General features: G+C 44.8%; 1 protein-coding gene across 1 annotated transcript in view; it reads right to left on the bottom strand.

The window, feature by feature from the left end:
- The window catches only part of ITGB3 (integrin subunit beta 3), a 135,877-nt gene that overhangs the window by 96,358 nt on the left and 19,611 nt on the right, over nucleotides 1-19,908 (bottom strand). The window contains exon 3 of the mRNA XM_073607661.1: nucleotides 4,318-4,507. Coding sequence (XP_073463762.1) covers nucleotides 4,318-4,507 — 190 coding nt within the window. The remainder of the gene's footprint in view (nucleotides 1-4,317; nucleotides 4,508-19,908) is intronic.

The following is a 19,908-nucleotide window of genomic DNA, read 5'->3' as shown; positions in this document are numbered from 1 at the left end:
GTATAAATACAACTTTTTAAAATTGTTTTATTTATTTTCGAAGCAACTCTTTGGCACTAACTCCGTTCTCTTCAATCGCTTAAAGTAATAATAAAGTCTTGATTGAAGACAACAAAGTTAGCGCCGGTTCACATTAGAAGCGGCACGACTTGCAGGTCGCCTCACCGAGGCGACCTGCACACGACTGCCGCGGCGACTTGCAAGACGACTTCTGTATAGAAGTCTATGCAAGTCGCCCCCAAAGTAGTACAGGAACCTTTCTTCTAAGTCGGAGCGACTTGCGTCGCTCCGATTAGAACGGTTCCATTGTACAGAACGGGAGGCGACTTGTCAGGCGGCTAGGTCGCCTGACAAGTCGCCCCCGTGTGAACCGGCCTTTAGTGTCAAAGAGTTGCTTCGAAAATAAATAAAACATTTTTTAAAAAGTTGTATTTATACTTTTCGACTAAAATAAAGAAAATACATAATACAGTGGTTTTGCACAGAGCAGCCCATATACTCCTCTGCTCAGGGTCCCTCACTGCCACTTCTAGCCCCACCCTCCTGCTGAGTGCCCCCATAGCAAGCTACTAGGGCACATAACATAATGGAACAAAGGGGATTCAATTAACAAAACACAGTTATTATAGTAGCAGGCAGGGAGGGGCGGGCATTGACACTAGCTGACAGGAAGGGGGGGGGGAGAGGAGGAGAGCGTAGAGACAACGGGATGATGGAGGCGCATAAACTGACTACGGTATCAGGGCTTAGTAGCCATGATAAACTTGACGGAAAGGGAGCGATCCCCATCCGTATCTTTTTGGCTGATCGGATTGGATGTAGGCAGGTGTAAACCGACACATGTTTGTTTACATCCACCGCTCTATAGAGAAGAATAGAGGTTTCCGATCGGGTCCCCTTGCAAAACAGACAGGCGGACCCGATTGGAACGTCCATGTGAAAGAGGCCTCAAGCTGGTGTAATCATCTGAAATGCATACAAGTCTACAGATAAAATCAGGCTTGTAGGGCATTTCCTGTGTATTGGACAGGTAAAACTTAAAAAAAAAAAAAAAAAGACAGTTTGACTAGAGTCCCCTTTTATGTATTACTTTTATTTTGAAAATTTAGGAAGTGTGCATATTCTGTAAAACCTAAAAGCATTTGTGTCAAACACAAAGCCTGTGGACTGAATCTGGCCCGCCAGGTCATTTCATGTGGCCCTCGCATCCAGGGCTTTTTTCGGCCCGAACCTGGCGGAACTGCGGCTCTCGCCCTCTGTTCCCCGCGCTCACCACTGTCACTTGTAAACACAGAAACCTTCTGTGTTTACAAGAACAGCTTTCCTCTCAGCGGTTCTTACAGATAATCACAGCAGAAAGCAATGCCTCGGAGCCACGCAGGACCCCTTCATCAGGCATAGAGGGGGTCCTGTGTGGCTCCAAGGTGTTGCTTTCTGCTGTGGTGATGTGATCACTGATCATCCTTTTGTGCTGGGGATATTGCTTTCTCTGACTACATATGGTTCCAGCTGGTGGTCGCTTCAGCACCCACTTACAAATACAGCCATCTCTACAGGAATGTGTGCGCTGGGAATATGGGAAAATGGTGCAGAGGTCAGAGCCGAGGAGGGGTGGAGGTGGAATGTGGACAGCTTGTGAAAGAGAGCTGAACCTTGCTGCATACTGTGCATAGCACACCCCTAAACACTGCACTCTAAATTTACCAGAATATGGCAGGAATGGCTAGAGAGCCCGGAGGTGGCCCCTCCTCAACTAGTTCTCACCAGACTGCTCCAGGTCTAGGTGGGAAAGCGGGAGTATGTGGCTCTCGAATTTCCGGTCAGGTATTGGAATACGGATTGCCACTTTACCTAATGGGGATGCTGCTTTTGCAGTAATTTTCCTGTTTGGGACGCCATTCTCTCCTTGCACATTTACGGATGGTACACATTTCAGGGGATGTCTGTTCTCAGATATCTGAGTCAATGTTTGTTCGTTTGTTTAACCGCTAGCTGACCAGCCGCTGCAGTTATAGGAGGTTGGCACGGCTGTGCAAATCGCCGTAGCTATACGTCGCTCCTTTAAGACGTCATAGTAGGTGCGCCCGCTGCATGTCCCTGGAGCCGATGCGCATTTCTGGCGAGCGAGATGTCCGCCAGGCACCCGCGGTCGCTTGTGACAGAATGAGAACAGGGATGTAAGTGTGTAAACACACAAATCCCCGTTCTCTCAGGGGAGAGGAGACAGATCGTGTGTTCCTCTTAAGTAGGAACACCGATTGGTCTCCTCCCCCAGTCAGTCCCATCCCCCCTACAGTTAGAACACACCTAGGGGACACAGTTAACCCCTTGATCGATCCCTAGTGTTAACCCCAACAACTTGGTTGGGGAAAGGGATATATGGGATGCCCATAGAATAGTTCACTTTGCCATCATATTTAGAGATTTTACAGATTAGCACATAGTTTGAGCCTGAAGGAATGATGTGCATGTTTAGCAGCTACAGTCTTTTCCCTGCATCACCATGCAGACTATTGCTCCTCCTCTGCATAACTCCTGCAAACTATTGCTTCCAGAACTTCCTCACCCATGACCATGTAAGGATGAGGACATCAACTTATACTGTAGTTATTAGTGTAATGACACATTGTCTTCTTTAAGCAAAAAGGACCCACTCTGAATAGTTCCTCATGCAGACTCTGGTTGCTCGCTGCTACTAGGCCAAAGGCCTGCAGTACCTCTCCCCGGAGGCCTAGTAGTCTAAAAGTACATTCTAAGCGATGGACTACTGTTCCCAGCTAGCCCTGCTTGCAAATCCTGTGCCCTCAGGCCACATCGATTTGACACAACTCCCCACAGTCTCTCCTCTGATCCAGGACTCCTCTTCATTGACCGTTTAATGATGAGGACTTCACTAATGACCGTGTAGAAGTGAAGTTCCCTCATAGACTTCCTGGCACATCCAGCCCTCCACTGTGGTACACTCACAGACCTTTCTCTGCCCCGAGCCCATGATGGAAACTTAACCGGACCGTACGTTCCGACAGATTCACCTGCCCCTCTGCTCCAGGAGTTCCTCATCAATGGCCGTGTAATGATGAGGACTTCACTAATGACCATGTAGAAGTGAAGTTCCCTCACAGTTCTCCCCAGGCCACCTCCTGCGATCGGCGCACCCCCCCAGATGGGGGTTCCCTCCTGCTTCTGTCTAGTACTCCATTCTCTACTTCACCCGCCCGACAACTCCCCCCAGTGGCCTATTACCTCAGCTTATATAAGAGGCTTGCCCCATGCCAATACCAGTTGGGGATTGGTCAGGGCTCCCACATGAGCTGCCTGCCACTTCAGTTCCAGGCCCTTCCCCTCTTCCAGAACATTCTCCCTGGAAGCAGGGGAGGTGCCTCAGAACTAGAGCACAGGTGGTCACACCCACTGCTGCACTAACCACTCCCTGCCCCCAGATCAAAACAGACAGGCCTAGCTCAAAGCACAGGCCTGCCTAAATTTACCTGTGCTGACAGTTTCCCTAGTAAAAATCCTATACTAGCACCTACCTATTGGTAGAGGGTGCTACATTTTATTTTTTTGGGATATTTATTATAGCAAAAAGTACAAAATATTGTGTTTTTTTCCAAATTGTCGCTCTTTTTTTGTTTATAGTGCAAAAAATAAAAAAGGATTTGATCACAGAGGTGATCAAATACCACCAAAAGAAAGCTCTATTTGTGGGGGAAAAAAAGGACATAAATTGCACTACCGCGCAATTGTCAGTTAAAGCGATGCAGTGCCGTATCGCAATAAATAGCCTGGTCAGGAAGGGGGCAAATCCTTCTGGGGTAAAACATAAGTGGTTAAACATAAGTTACTATGCATGATAGTACACTTGTTGTGCAACTGGTTTTACTCTACCTCAATTGCACATAATACTTTTAGTACACTATGACCTTTATAAGTACCTTTGCTAACTTACAATACATTTTTTTTTCTGATAAAAAAACAAAAAAAACACTGCACTCTGTATGTAAGGCACCTCTCAACCCTGCACTCTGGGCATAGGGCACCCCTGAAACTGCACCCTATGTCTAGCGCACCCCTGAAACTGCAACCTGTACATTTTGGCCACACCCACCAGTTGATGTGATTTGGTGGAGATGTGGCTGAGTTCCTGCATCTATTCTCTGAGAAAAAAAGCCCTGAATACATTTTTAAAGTCTTACAGATACAACCCTTTGAGGGCAACCATAATGCTGATGCAGCCCATGGTGAAATTGAGTTTGACACCCCTGCCTCAAAGGATTCCTCGAGAACTGTTCATCAGGAGTCTTTTTTCAGTCTTACCTGGTCTCAGGTGCAGTTCCAACTTTTGTGGTGTCATCTGGGTGATGTCCCCTTCTGAGCCCTTGCCACTCAGTGGTCTGTCAGCCAAGGTCCTAACCTTACTAACAGGATGCTCAATATTGTTTCGATCGCAGTTATTCTCTAGCAGTGCTGACACTACGTCACAGCGAGGAGCTCCTCTTCCAAAATCCTAAAGGGTAGCAGAAGACAGACACAAATTATACCAATTAGAAATTCAGGAAGTATAATACTTCTCAACACTTCATCTATTTACAGTTAAAAGAGCTTGGCTTTATCATTTTTAAAAAATCTTAAATGTGCGTTAATGTTTTAATGCCTTATTTCTATGAATATACAAGCCTACAGTATGTCATATCTAACTGGTTAAAAAAGATTCCCCTCAGTCTTTAGTGATTTGTACCAGTGGTTCTCAACCATTGCCTCAAGTACCCCCAAAAGGCCATGTTTTGGGAATTTCTCTTAGATAAAATAGCTGTCCAAAATACCAAGCCATTGACATTGCAATTTAAAGTGATTGTAAAGTCTGTTTTTTTGTTGTTTTTTTTGTTTTTTTTTTAATAACAAACATGTTATACTTACCTCCTCTGTGCAGTTGGTTTTGCACAGAGCAGCCCCGATCCTCCTCTTCTAAGGTCCTGGCCCCCTCCCTCCTGTCAAGTGCCCCCACAGCAAGCAGCTTGCTATGGGGGCACCTGAGCCGAGTCACAGCCCTGTGTGTCTATTAAGACACGGGCCCCGGCCCCGCCCCTGCCCCCTCTCTTCTCTGATTGGCTAACTTTGATTGACAGCCAGGGGAGCCAATGGTGCAGCTGCTGTGTCTCAGCCGATCAGGAGGAGAGTCCCGGATGGCTAAGACACTCGTGGGCATCGCTGGAGAGAGATGAGTCTCAGGTAAGTAATTAGGGGGTGCTGGAGAGGCTGCTACACACAGAAGGTTATTTATCTTAATGCATAGAATGCATTAAGATAAAAAAACTTCTGCCTTTACAACTCCTTTAAAGCACCTGTGAAAGATAAAGAAAGACCTGCAAACATGGCCTGTTTGGGGTACCTGAGGACTGAGGATGGGAACCACTGATTTGTACAACCTAAGGATCCACCAGCATTCAACTCAAGTCTGCAGCTCAGTTCTACTCTAAAACACTCAGCCTCTGTTCTACACATATAGAACATTACTTTAAAGCTGATTTTTTTCTTCCATGCAGTTGGGCTGTGCCCACACTGCATGGGTTATCTACTCATTTTTGTCTAGGGGATTTGAGAGCCAATATATTCTCACATAATCCTCCGATACCTTCAAGTGCAAGACTGGTCCCTGCGGAACCTGCCCCCCAGTGGTCAAGGGATCTTGTGCGGTGGAATGTTCCTGACATTGGACGTGGTGGAGCTCCATTTTTTGCAGGATCGAAGGATTGGGTGAATATAGGCTCTGTGTTGACCCCTAGACAAGACGAGCAGTTAACCTATGCAGGGCGGGCACAGCCTCACTGCATGGGGAAAAAGAAATAATTTTGACCGGAGGTGGGCTTTAAGGTTTTCGCCCTGAAGAGGGGGGAAAAAACTCTGAAACACTTTGCAAATCTTGAGACTCTTTTTACAGTGTTCCCAACCCATCTGCACAACTGCCATACCTATGAAGGAACCACTCATCTAGGTACTCTTCACAAGTTGAGCTGCACAGTTTTCCCTCAAGTTCTACTTAACACAGGGGCCCTATAGCCTCGTACACACAATCAGAAAATTGCACCAAAAATACCGCTTTCAAAAAGATGGTACAATAATCTGATCGTTAGTACACAGCTTTCGAGAGCTGATCACGACAGTTCATCCGAAATTATCCAAAAGGGACAAACACAACATTTTTACTCGTATGATACCAGATCGTACGATTTTCATTTAATCAGTACAGTTTTCACCCGAAAATACGATACAATACATGACATCACTTCCGAAGTTGTATTCTGTCATACAAGAATTTTCGTAAGTTGAGTAACCTCTTCATTTTCGATATGGAGACCAGCATGCAAAAAATAAAATGGACGATCATTCATCCGATATTCTCCTCACGTGTACAACCCTTAATGCCTCCACAAAGAGATACAGTGTAGAATAAAACTTGGTAAGTCCCCTTTCACACTTATACGACTTGTCCCACGATTTTGTACTGCAAAATTGTATGACAAGTCATTCTCCATGATTTTCAATAACTACCACCATTCATATTGGCACGACTTTAAGTCGTGCCGACTTCAAAGTAGTCCCTGCACTACTTTGGTCCAACTTCCATGCGAGTTGATGTCCATTGACCTCAATGTTAAACCCTGAAGTAGCATGCAAATCGTACCTGAATAATATAGACACGATTTCAGTACGACTTTGTAAGCACAAGCTTAGAATGTTTAATGCCAAAGTTGTGGCAAAGTCGTACAAAGTAGTACTGCTCCCAAATCGCGGTAAAATCACGGCAAAATCGTGGCCGCGAAATTGCGGTGAAGTTGCACAAATGTGAAAGGGGCCTAAGTCAGGAACAAAAAAAGCATTGGCCACAGGGAGTTTGTAGGGCAGGTAATACCCTGTTTCCCCGAAAATAAGACCTAGCGTGATTGTCAGTGATGGCTGCAATATAAGCCCTACCCCCTAAATAAGTCCTAGTTAAAGTCCTTGTAGGTCTTATTTTCAGGTTAGGGCTTATTTTCGGGGAAACAGGGTAGGGCTTATTTGGGGGGTAGGGCTTATATTGCAGCCATCACTGACAATCAAGCTAGGTCTTATTTTCAGGGAAACAGCGTAGTGGTGACCAGTCCTTTGACATCTGCTTTCCACCTATTGTTCACAAATCACACCGTACAAGTTCTCTAACACACTGGAAAATTTCCTTACACATATTAACACAATAAGGTGCCACTTCTAATTTCAATGTCAAGGAAAATGGAGCTCACTCATTGGATGCAGTAAACTATGGCTTTCATAAGTAGTACATTGACTATGAGGCTTTTATAAGACATATATTAGTATGCTGCTAAACATAATGTTCCAGCTGCACAATAGTAAATAAATTGCCCTACAGGCATTGAAACTCCCCACACCCTTCCTCTGGCTCAGGATTCTTATCTCTCACATCTCCGTGCAGCCACAGGCCTGTAAAGTAAATAGCATGCAGAAACAACAAGATTAAAAGCACAACTGCTGGAAAGGATGAAACTATTCTCTGTCCTAGAGTGCCATAAGGAGTACCTCTGACAGTTGAAGGATCTTATCTCATATAGGGAGATTTTCTATGGACATAATACTTTATTATTCAAGATACATTTGATTGACGAGGAGTGATAGAGGAAAGTATAACACCTGTGCTGCTGTCCTATTTCCTCAAGAATCATATCAGATCTCTGCACTCCGATAACTTTCTTCATAGCCCTGATAATGATATCTTAGTACTAGTACTGTACATACAATGAGATTATCGGACAAATTAGCATTCGTTTTTTCTTTTTTTTTGCATGCTAGTCTCCATATCGAAAACGAATAGGTTACTAAAGTACGAAAATTCCCGTACGACAGAATAAAAATTCGTAAGTGATGTAATGTATTTGCATTGTATTTTCAAACGAAAATTGTACTCAATAAACAAAAATCGTACAATCTGGTATCATACGAGAACAATTTTCATGCTTGTCCCTTTGGAACATTTTGGATGAAAGCTGTGTACTAACAATCAGATTGTTAGTACACAGCTTTGTGTTGATTCGGCAGGTGAGTTGTTACACAATCAGATTATCATACGATCGCTTCGAAAGTGGTATTTTTTGTTCAATATTCTTATTGTATGTACAGGGCTTTACTATTCTCTTCCTGTCTGTGTCTACTCAATGCTAGATTAACAATTAGATATTTTTGCTTAAAAAAAGAGCAGAATGTCTATAGCTTGGCAAGTTGAATAGGTTCAGCAAATAGATCAAAGATGTGGTGTTTTTCTTAAAGCGGAGGTTCGCACAAAAATTGAACCTCCGCTTTTCGGAACCCTCCCCCCCTCCGGTGTCACATTTGGCACCTTTCAGGGGGGATGGGGGTGCAGATACCTGTCTAAGACACGTATTTGCACCCACTTCCGGGCATAGACTCCCACGGGTCCTTTGACATTTGCTTTCCACCTTTTGTTCACAAATCACACCGTATAAGTTCTCTAACACACTGGAAAATTTTCTTACACATATTAACACAATAAGGTGCCACTTCTAATTTCAATGTCAAGGAAAATGGAGCTCACCCACTTCCATACCGAAGATGGCGGCGGCACCATCCGAGGAACGAGGGACGGTTCGGCCTTGGGTGCCGACATCGCTGGACCCTGTGACAGGTAAGTGTCCTTATTTTAAAAGTCAGCAGCTGCAGTATGTCAGCTGTAGCTGCTGACTTTAAAAAAAAATTTCACGGGACTCCCTCTTTAAGTTTTGGTTGGAATAGGGAATGTGTAAGATCTCTGTCAGGTTTTTACTGCTGTTTTTGTCCTATCTTTGTCTCGTTGGGGAGATGTTCTAAAGACATTGCAGGAAGTAGGAAGATACACTATATTACCATAAGTAAGATGGCATCCCAATCTTAGTCCGTAGGGTTCAGTATTGAGACGTCCCACTCTTTGCAGCTATAACAGCTTCAACTCTTCTGATTAAAACTGATTTCCGCAAGGTTTAGGAGTGTGTCTATGGGAATGTTCAACCATTCTTCCAGAAGCGCATTTGTGAGTTCCGCTCTAATTTATTAGCCCTCACAAAAGCGCTTCTGGAAGAATGGTCAAACATTCCCATAGACACACTCCTAAACCTTGTGGACAGCCTTCCCTGAGAGTTGAAGCTGTTATAGCCGAAAAGGGTGGACCAACTCAATATTGAACCCTACGGGCTAAGACTGGAATGCCATTAAAATTCATGTGCGTGTAAAGGCAGGCGTCCCAATACTTTTGGTAATATAGTGTATGTTTCTAAAGTGAGGGGATTTCCCCTCTTAAAGATGGCCATACACATAGTGGGCTGAACTAGAGAAATCCCATAATTCTTCCATCCACACTAATCAGCATGCATAGATGAATATAAAGTGCTGGCTGTTTCATTTAGACAGCTGGCAACCCTGGCTGTCAGAATACCCCAACAGTGGCTGCACCTGACTGGCTGCAGTCACTGTTTAGCCAACAATTTTCCTCCCCACTCCTTTAACTTTTCAATCAAAGTTTGTTGAGCAGCGCAGTGCCGACAGGTCCACCCATGGTTAGAACTGATTCACAGAAAATGGACGAAATTCTAACTGTGTTTGGGCGGATTTGTGTTTTTGCAGCGTTTTGTGTTTTCCCACGGCCGCGGTCAGGGTAGGCCAGTGTACGTGTAGCCTTAAGGTCCTTTCACATGGGCTGTGTGCAATCTAATCAGCAGGGGATCTGCTCACTGAATGGAGCAGGGATGATAGGTCCGTGTCCGCTCAGTTTATGCAGAGTGGACACAGACAGACTCCGCTCAGCTTTATGGCTGGCCAGGAGTAAATGGACTCTGCTGTATGTTTACACCCGGCTGCCTCCAATCCAGTCCGCCCAAATGGAGGAGGACGCAGTCCTCCATTATTTTTAGAGGGCCTGAGGTAGGTGGGTGTTAGCAGACACAAGTTTGTTTACACCTATCGGTCTATAGCAGTGATGGCGAACCTTGGCACCCCAGATGTTTTGGAACTACATTTCCCATGATGCTCATGCACTCTGCAGTGTAGTTGAGCATCATGGGAAATGTATTTCTAAAACATCTGGGGTGCCAAGGTTCGCCATCACTGGTCTATAGGAATGCATGGACCATCCGATGAGGTCCACCTGAAAAACTGATAGGCAGACCTGATGGGATCACCTGTGTGAAAGTAGTCCACAGGTTTCCCCATTGGAAAATTTTTACTTATCTCTTGTTGCTGTGACAAATCTAAAATGTTTGTTTTCCCATAATTTCTTGTACTGTGTTATATAATAAAGATTAATTTGCCCAGTGGAGGCAAAAGGCAGCAATAGAAACCTGACAGAGGATAGAACACCCTTCGGATAGAACACCGTGTTCTATCCAAAAATAACAGAAACTTGGAAACTCGACAAAAACAGCAAAAAACAAAATATGGCTTTGCATACATAACAGCTGCTATTCCATTTGTAACAATGCAATCTGCCCGCATTATTGAAAGATGTAATGCCAAGAAAAAGATGTTTTTTATAATTCCCCACTATTAAGAAACTCTGGATTATGTATTTCACTTACAAGCTCTGTGGTCCTACCATATGGTGCAATGGAAGTGTCCATTGATTTGCAAGGACCATGGAGCTCATACTCTGGGAACTTCCAATAGCATGTTTGTAAACTGTCAGACAGTACATTTGCTTCATACTTATGCTTGTCAACACAACAGACATTATATAATGGTTCCCTAGCCTCATGTACACTGCTGCTGGTAAACGGACATTTAGGAGCAATTGGGCATTTTTTTCAACTGCTCCTGAACTCTCCTCTATGTTATCTTTATCAGTATGTGTACACAGGAGCGTTTATAGTCCTTCTAGGCAGTTGAGTTTAACCACTTAAAATTTGGCTGCTGAATGACCTGGCCATTTTTTGCGATTTGGCACTGCGTCGCTTTAACTGACAATTGCATGGTCGTGCGACGCTGCACCCAAACAAAATTGACGTCTTTTTTCCCCCCAAATAGAGCTTTCTTTTGGTGGTATTTGATCGCCTCTGCGGTTTTTATTTTTTGCGCTATAAACAAAAAAAAGAGTGAAAATTTTGAAAAAAAACACAATATTTTGTTCTTTTTGCTATAATAAATATCCCCATTTTTTAAAAAAAAACGCTATTTTTTTCTCAGTTTAGGCCGATATGTATTCTTCTACACATTTTTGGTAAAAAAAAATTGCAATAAGCGTATATTGATTCGTTTGCACAAAAATTATAGCATCTACAAAATAGGGAATAGATTTATAGCATTTTTATTATTATTTTTTTTTACTAGTAATGGCGGCGTCCTGAGATTTTTATCGGGACTGCGACATTATGGAGGACACATCGGACACTTTTGACACATTTTTGGGACCACTGGCATTTATACAGCGATCAGTGCTATAAAAATGCACTGTTACTGCAAAAACGTAACTGGCAGGAAAGGGGTTAACACTGGGGGGTGATCAAGGAAGGGGTTAACACTGGGGGGGGCGATTTTTATCGGGACTGCGACATTATGACAGACACATCGGACACTTTTGACACATTTTTGGGACCACTGGCATTTATACAGCGATCAGTGCTATAAAAATACACTGATTACTGCAAAAATGTCACTGGCAGGGAAGGGCAAACACTGGGGGGGCGATCAAGGGGTTAACTGTGTTCCCTGTGTGTGTTCTAACTGTAGGGGGAGGAGACTGACCTAGAGGGAATGACAGATCGTGGTTCCTAGCTATTAGGAACTCAAGATCTGTCACTCAGAACAGAACGGGGATTTGTGTGTTTACACACACACGTCCCTGTTCTGCCTCTCGTGCCCGCGATCTCTTGTGGCCGGCGGTCATCGCGACCGCCGGCCACGAGCATCGGCACCCCCGCTGTGCAGCGGGCGCGGGCGTGCGCGCGCCTGCTATTTAGATCCCGCGAGTCGACGTATTGCTGCGACGGCTCGCGGGATCGCGCCGACCTGTCACAGTATAATGACGGTGGCTGGTCAGAAAGCGGTTAAAGGCCTTTTTTGGAAAGCAAAAAAATGAGTTCAGACGCTGAGTTTAGAGGCATTTCAAGCGCCAAACACTTCTAAACGCGGCAACTCGCATTTAACCGTGTTCCGTTTGCAGGCGTTTTTCTTTTTTTTTTTTTTTTAATACAAATGCTTCTAAACGCAAACGCGGCATGTAAACGCGGCAAAACGGACATTTTCAAACGTGGGTTACTCTCTGTTAAATCGTTCAGGAGAGGTTGTAAAAACGTCCCGTGTACATTAAGCCTAATTAAAAGTCATGTTATGGTTTTATTATCATTAAGATCTTTAACTGCTGCAGGCAGCCCATCTATTTTAAACATTCTTGCACCCTAATTCAAGTTTCAACAGACCTGTGCCATTTTCCTTGGAACATCTCACCCCAACGGAGAGGTCATTGACATCAGTACATTGCGACACACTAAGGTACAGGCATCATGGCGCAACACACTTAGTTCTGCGTGCATAGTGGTAATGCCTGGCTTACTGTGCATTACCGTCACACACAGATCCAAATAGACAAGGGAATGTAAAGTCTTTGCTGTTTGTAAGATAAGCATGTAAAAAAGGTCCGCATGATGCAAACACATTGCTGCAACTGTTCTTAATAGCTCCTTAGCCGTATGTTACGTCTTTAAATTTAGATGTATTGGTACAGCTTCAGTAATATTTAACTAGCAGCCTTCCCATGCCTACCCCACAGCATAATTCGGAACATACTGCTTAGTCAACATGACAGCCTACAGCAATTCTAGCAGCATCCTCTGTAAAACTTGATTCTTCTGACAAGTGTGTTGGTGGAATTATCAGCACACACCGTAAATACTTTTTCTTTTAAAGAGGACTAGTCACTGGGCATTTACAGTAAAGAATAATGGTTGGGGCAGCGCATACATCACTGTTCACAAGTACTGCTCCAATGTGCGTATACTGGCGTACAGCCCTTGTGTATTTCAGCCTATCATTGATTTTGACGAGCTGCTGGCAGCAGGCTGTATGCGGCACCTGTGACCCCTAGGTAGAGAATTACACCCACATTTATGTTGCATGACCCTCTTGTTGCCTTGTGCATATACCCTAATGCCTCTTGCTCACGGCAGTAAAATACAGTGCCTAAGTGTAAAATACATCTGTTTTTGTGCCGCCCCAAGAGCCACAACCGCAGCAGATTTTTAAACCAATATATACAGTGTGTTGAAAAAGTATTCACACCCCTTGAAATTTTCCACATTTTGTCATTTTATATGATAGACCAACACAGAGATGTACATAATTATGAAGTGGAAGGAAAATGATAAATGGTTTTCCAATTTTTTACAAATAAATACCTGAAAAGTGTGGCGTGCATTTGTATTCAGCCCCCTTTAGGCTCGGTTCACACTGGGACGACTTGGGATCCGACTTGTCGCCCCTCAAGTCGCCCCAAGTCGCCCCAGAAAGAGATTCACATGAGAGTGAATGGGAGCGTCTTAAATGACACTACTGAAGTCGCTCCGACTTCAGAGCGTACTCCCTGTACTACTTGGATCCGACTTGGTAGGCGACCTGTACCATAGAAATCAATGGAAGTCGCCTCCAAGTCGGATCTCTCTGTAAAGTCAAGCGACTTTGCAGGGAAAACCCCTCCCTCCCCCCCTCCCTCCCAGAGAGCTGATTGGCCACAGGCGAAGTCGCCTGTCATGCAGGCGACTTCAAGTCGCCTTGTAATTTGCTAAAGTCGCGTCGAAGTCGCGTCGAAGTCGCGTCGAAGTCGCGTCGAAGTCGCCGTGCAAAGTCGCGCTGAAGTCGTGTTGCCCCAGTGTGAACCGAGCCTAACTCTGATACCCCTAACTAAAATCTAGTGGAACCAATTGCCTTCAGAAGTCACCTAATTAGTAAATAGAGTCCACCTGTGTGTAATTTGTTCTCAGTATAAATACAGCTGTTCTGTGAAGCATATGGTAAAAAAATTCCGCGCTAGAAGAAACTATATAACATAAGCAGCAGTAAACAGTGCGACAACACTAAATAGAAATAAAAAATATTATTAAACCGCGCTAAGTAATAAAATAAACTAGAAGGTTGATATGGTGGAAATATGAATGCCACACAGAAAAAAGCTAATTGAAAATTAAAAAAGGAAAATTCAAAAAAACTGATAAAAAAGAAAGTCCAAATATCTCCTGAGATGGGATCAATCTCCAGATCACCAGAGTCCTACAACATGTATAGATCACAGTCCAAGGATTATAAGAGTAGGTTGCCCTTACCAGAACATCAATTATAATAGACGGATGGATCCCTCAGTGGATACAGGAGAGAAAAAATAACAAAAGGAACTGACCATAGTGTAGTATGATCAGATGTTTCTATGGACATGTGTCCATAGAAACATCTGATCATACTACACTATGGTCAGTTCCTTTTGTTACATTTTCTCTCCTGTATCCACTGAGGGAATTACATCCTGAATCCGGACGGAGCAGATTGGTTTCCACCCCAAAGGCCCTGGCTGGATTTAAGCCATCCGTCTATTATAATTGATGTTCTGGTAAGGGCAACCTACTCTTATAATCCTTGGACTGTGATCTATACATGTTGTAGGACTCTGGTGATCTGGAGATTGATCCCATCTCAGGAGATATTTGGACTTTCTTTTTTATCAGTTTTTTTTAATTTTCCTTTTTTAATTTTCAATTAGCTTTTTTCTGTGTGGCATTCATATTTCCACCATATCAACCTTCTAGTTTATTTTAGTACTTAGCGCGGTTTAATAATATTTTTTGTTCTGTGAAGCCCTCTGAGGTTTGTTAGAGAACCTTAGTGAACAAACGGCATCATGAAGTCCAAGGAACACACCAGACAGGTCAGGGATAAAGTTGTGGAGAACTGTAAAGCAAGGTTAGGTTATGAAAAAATTTCCCAAGCTTTGACCATCTCATGGAGCATTGTTCAATCCATCATCGAAAAATGGAAAGAGTATGGCACAACTGCAAACCTACCAAGACATGGCCATCCACCTAAACTGACAAGCCGGGCAAGGAGAGCATTAATCAGAGAAGCAGCAAAGAGGCCCATGGTAACTCTAGTGGAGCTGCAGAAATCCACAGCTCAGGTGGGAGAATCTGTCCACAGGACAACTATTAGTCGTGCTCTCCTCAAATCTGGCCTTCATGGAAGAGTGACAAGAAGAAAGCCATTGTGGAAAGTAAGTCATAAGAAGTCCCGTTTGTAGTTTGCGAGAAGCCATGTGGGGGACACAGCAAACATGTGGAAGAAGGTGCTCTGGTCAGATGAGACCAAAATTGAACTTTTTGGCCTAAAAGCAAAACGTTATGTGTGGTGGAAAACTAACACTGCTCATCACCCTGAACACACCACCCCCACCATGAAACATGTGGTGGCAGCATCATGTTGTGAGGATGCTTTTCTCCAGCAGGGACAGGGAAGCTTATCAGAGTAGACGGGAAGAAAGATGGAGCCAAATACAGGGCAATCTTAAAAGAAAACCTGTAATGCCCTGTACACACGGTCGGATTTTCCGACAGAAAATGTGTGATAGGACCTTGTTGTCGGAAATTCCGACCGTGTGTAGGCTCCATCACACATTTTCCATCAGATTTTCCGACACACAAAGTTTGAGAGCTTGCTATAAAATTTTCCGACAACAAAATCCGTTGTCGGAATTTCCGATCGTGTGTACACAAATCCGACGCACAAAGTGCCACGCATGCTCAGAATAAATAAAGAGATGAAAGCTATTGGCTACTGCCCCGTTTATAGTCCCGACGTACGTGTTTTAGGTCACCGCGTTCAGAACGATCGGATTTTCCGACAACTTTGTGTGACCGTGTGTATGCAAGACAAGTTTGAGCCAACATCCGTCGGAAAAAATCCTAGGATTTTGTTGTCAGAATGTCCGAACAAAGTCCGACCGTGTGTACGGGGCATTAGTTGTTAAAAATATGGGACTGCTGCACCTTAAAAATTCTGAATACTGGATCCAAAAAGTTATTACAAAAGAAAAAAGTGCACTGTCTTCTTAAATGTCCACAAAATCACAAGTGCTTATACTGAACAAATTACATATACGTGAGAAAAAATACACAATCATGAAAAAATATTTAATATCCTGTGCACAAGTAAAATAATGTGCAAAACAGCAATATTATTAAATAGTATAAGAATGCAGATTAAGAAAAAACCTATTTATGAATGGCTCTTAAATATAGAATACAAGTTCATTTTCAATTACATAAAGTCAATCCAAATGCTTTTAAAAGTGCTCAGTGCTTGTATATATTAAAAAGTGTTTCAGTCCTCAAAGGGGTTGATTTGCTAAAGGCAAATATAGGGGGTTATTTACTAAAGACAAATCCACTTTGCTTTACAAGTGCACTTGGAAGTAAAGTCGCTGTAGATCTGAGGGGGACATGCAAGTAAAATAAAAAACATAATTTTAGCTTGGACATGATTGGATGATAAAATCAGCCACCCCCTATCTGAGTAATGGATAGAGTCATGCATTGCATGACTCTATCCATGCCTGCTGCGGCCGCCCCTATTCATGGGTCCGACCCCTTTCGGGTCACTGGGCGCATGAATTACAGCCATAGGCTCTATTAAGCTTCAAAATAGGGTGGGCTCGGGATGCGTCCGGAGCCCACCCAGATGTGTTGCAACAGAGTATGAATATTCGCTGTTGCAACACTGATCCTCCTCCCGGCCAATCGGGAGGCGGGACTGATAACTGTCACCCGATTGGCTGAAAGCACAGGCAATCCTATTGGGCGCCTAGGAGGAGGGGAGGAGATGCAGAGTGGAAGTGAGGAGGAGAAGAGCCGCCGGTCCCCGCCGATGCCTGGATGCCTGGTCCCTGCTGCTGCACCATGGATGCCCAGACCCCGCTGCCGCTCCATGGTAGCCTGAACCCCGCCGCCGCTCCATAGATGTCCGATCCCTGCCACCTAGATGGGGTAAGTGCGGACAGCGTGGGGGGGAGTGGCGGGGGCTTTGAGTTGCCGCGGGGTATCATGAGTTGAGGGAACCACAAGGAGTTTGGGGGAAGGGGATTTGTGTTGGGAGGGTGTTAGGGGTGGTGATTTGAGGGGATTTATGTTGAGAGGGGGGGATGGGGAAAGAAGATTTGTGCTAGGAGGGGGAATTTTGGGAGGGTTTGTGCTAGAAAAAGTAATATGTTGGGGGGTGGGATTTGTGCTATGAGGGGGACATTTGGGGGGGATTTGTGCTAAGATGGGGGATTGAGGAGAATTTGTGCTGGGAGGGAGGATTTGGAGAAGGGATGGAGGAGGATTTCTACTAGGAGTGGGGAATTTTTTTCAGGGGGGGTGGATTTGTGCTGGGGGCATATGGGGAATGAGACGATTTGAGCTGGGGGGTTGGGAAGACAAAGGGGTTGATTTACTAAGGGCCAATAGACTGTGCACCTTGCACTCTGCAAGTGCAGTTGCTCCAGAACTTAGTAAATGAGGTAAAGCTTCACTTTGCAAAGAATACCCAATCACATGCAAGGAAAATAAAAAAAGTACATTTTTGCTTGCACATGATTGGTTGATGAAAGTCAGCAGAGCTTCTGCTCATTTACTAAGCTCTGGAGCAACTGCTCTTACAGTGTGCAACTGCACTTTGCAAAGTGCACAGTCTTTTTGCCTTTAGTAAATCAACACCAAAGCTTCGTGCTGCTGGGAAGGGGATTTCAGCAGGGGGGGAAGATTTGTACTGGGAGGAGGGGGGATTTATGTTTAGGGGGTAAGCATGCAGGTTAGTGCTTGATTTTTTTTTGGGGGGGGGGGGGTTTTGCTGATACATAATGCTCCTACATCTTGGAGGGGGCACAATTTGGGCATGTTCGCCCTGGGCTCTAGTTGATCTTGTCCCAGCACTGCTTGTCTTGCCCATCTTTCTGATTCTGCCTGCGATTCCAGATACGTGGAGTGTAAAGGGGGCCTTACCCATTCAGTATGCAGTTCAGGAGTCCTGGCTTTACTCGCTGCATACTTTTTCCAGGTCTCTGACTCCCAAACTAAAACTAGACGCATCCAGGCAACTAGCATTTTCAGAAGAGGGCCAGCAAATGGCAGACAAAGTATTTCTCTCCATGCTGATTTTCTTTCATAACAAGGGATATGGGTATTTCTGAGAGAAGAGACTACTGCATTGGTATAAGAATTAAAAAATTGAGAATCAGATAATAAAAAATAGGCATTCTTGATCGATTCTCTTAATAGCACAGCGATTGTCTGTTAAAAAAAAAAAAGATTAGTTAAAACATACACCCTTTCTTAGTTCAATTTCCTATTGTAATTAGGAGTCAGCTCTGGTAGAAGGAACTCCGAAGAGAAGAGGATTGCCAGATGTGAGCTGGCCTGGAGCAATGGAGGGTGGGGACATGTAGTCAAGATTTTACATCTGTCTGGGAGTCACCACACCACGTGGAGTACAAGCCCAGGGAAACATTGCCTTTTTAGGAGACTGACGGGAGCCACTGACCTCTTCTGTGTTCACGAAGGAGTGTGGGAGACATGCTAATGAATAAGTAAAAAAAAATGATCAAATGTTGCGGGATGTGCTAGGCAGGCTTTGAGCTGCTGAGGGCCAAAGTCCCAGCATGTTTGTATCTTTTTAAACAGCTAAAGAACAGCCTGTAGCATATATCTTGCAAATAAGGTTCATGGCTGCATAGCTATGCAGGAGAATTTGGATTATAGCCAAAATCCAGTAAAAATTTATTTTTTTTATTTTTGTTTGACTGGGGAAGGGTAAGAACCTCTGGCATGTTTTTATTGCAGTCCTTGGCACCGCTATCATCAGGCACCCAGAGCACATACCTCGGATCTCTTGTGGGGTGCCCCAGGTCCCAATGTTGCGACTGCCTACTATTTGTTTTGTTTTTTTTCAAAGTTCTGCCACTTCAGTGTCATTGGCATTGAGGCCACCAGCAGACTTGAGAAACAGCAACCCAACTGTCAGACCTCACATACCGTGGTAGGGAGGCTTCTTCTTGGCTCTGATGTGTCACACAGCTGAGGGGAGGACTTTACCTCACTCTGAACACTGTGAATTGCCACGTTATCTGAGGTCTGGCGAGTGTACTGGGGGGAGCTGTGTGCTGGGGGAGGGAGAGACATGTACTGATGAATGTACTTGGAGAGGAGGAGGGGAGAGAGATGTGTGCTTGGGGGAGGGAGATATTTAACCTGAACTCTATATAATGCATGCTGGTCTGTGCGCAATACACACTCCTGACCCCTGCACCCTGTGTGTTATGTACCCTAACCCCTGCACTCTGTGCATTACACACTCCTGAACCCTGCACTCTGCGTGCTATGCACTCCTGACCCCTGCACCCTGTGTGTTATGTACACTCCTGACCCCTGCACTCTGCGTGCTAGGCGCTCCTGACCCCTGCACTCTGCGTGCTAGGCGCTCCTGACCCCTGCACTCTGCGTGCTAGGCGCTCCTGACCCCTGCACTCTGCGTGCTAGGCGCTCCTGACCCCTGCACTCTGCGTGCTAGGCGCTCCTGACCCCTGCACTCTGCGTGCTAGGCGCTCCTGACCCCTGCACTCTGGGTGGTATGCGCTCCTGACCCCTGCACTCTGCGTGGTATGCGCTTCTGACTCCTGCGTGTTATGTACTCCCGACCCCTGCACACTGCGTGTTATGCGCTCCTGACCCCTGCACTCTGCGTAGTATGCGCTTCTGACTCCTACGTGTTATGAACTCCCGACCCCTGCACACTGCGTGTTATGCGCTCCTGACCCCTGCACACTGCATGTTATGCACCCCCAACCCCTGCATGCTAGGCACTCCC

This window comes from Aquarana catesbeiana, linkage group LG12 (genome assembly GCF_042186555.1).
Source record: "Aquarana catesbeiana isolate 2022-GZ linkage group LG12, ASM4218655v1, whole genome shotgun sequence".
Taxonomy (NCBI): domain Eukaryota; kingdom Metazoa; phylum Chordata; class Amphibia; order Anura; family Ranidae; genus Aquarana; species Aquarana catesbeiana.
This window is presented reverse-complemented; position numbering and strand designations above follow the sequence as displayed.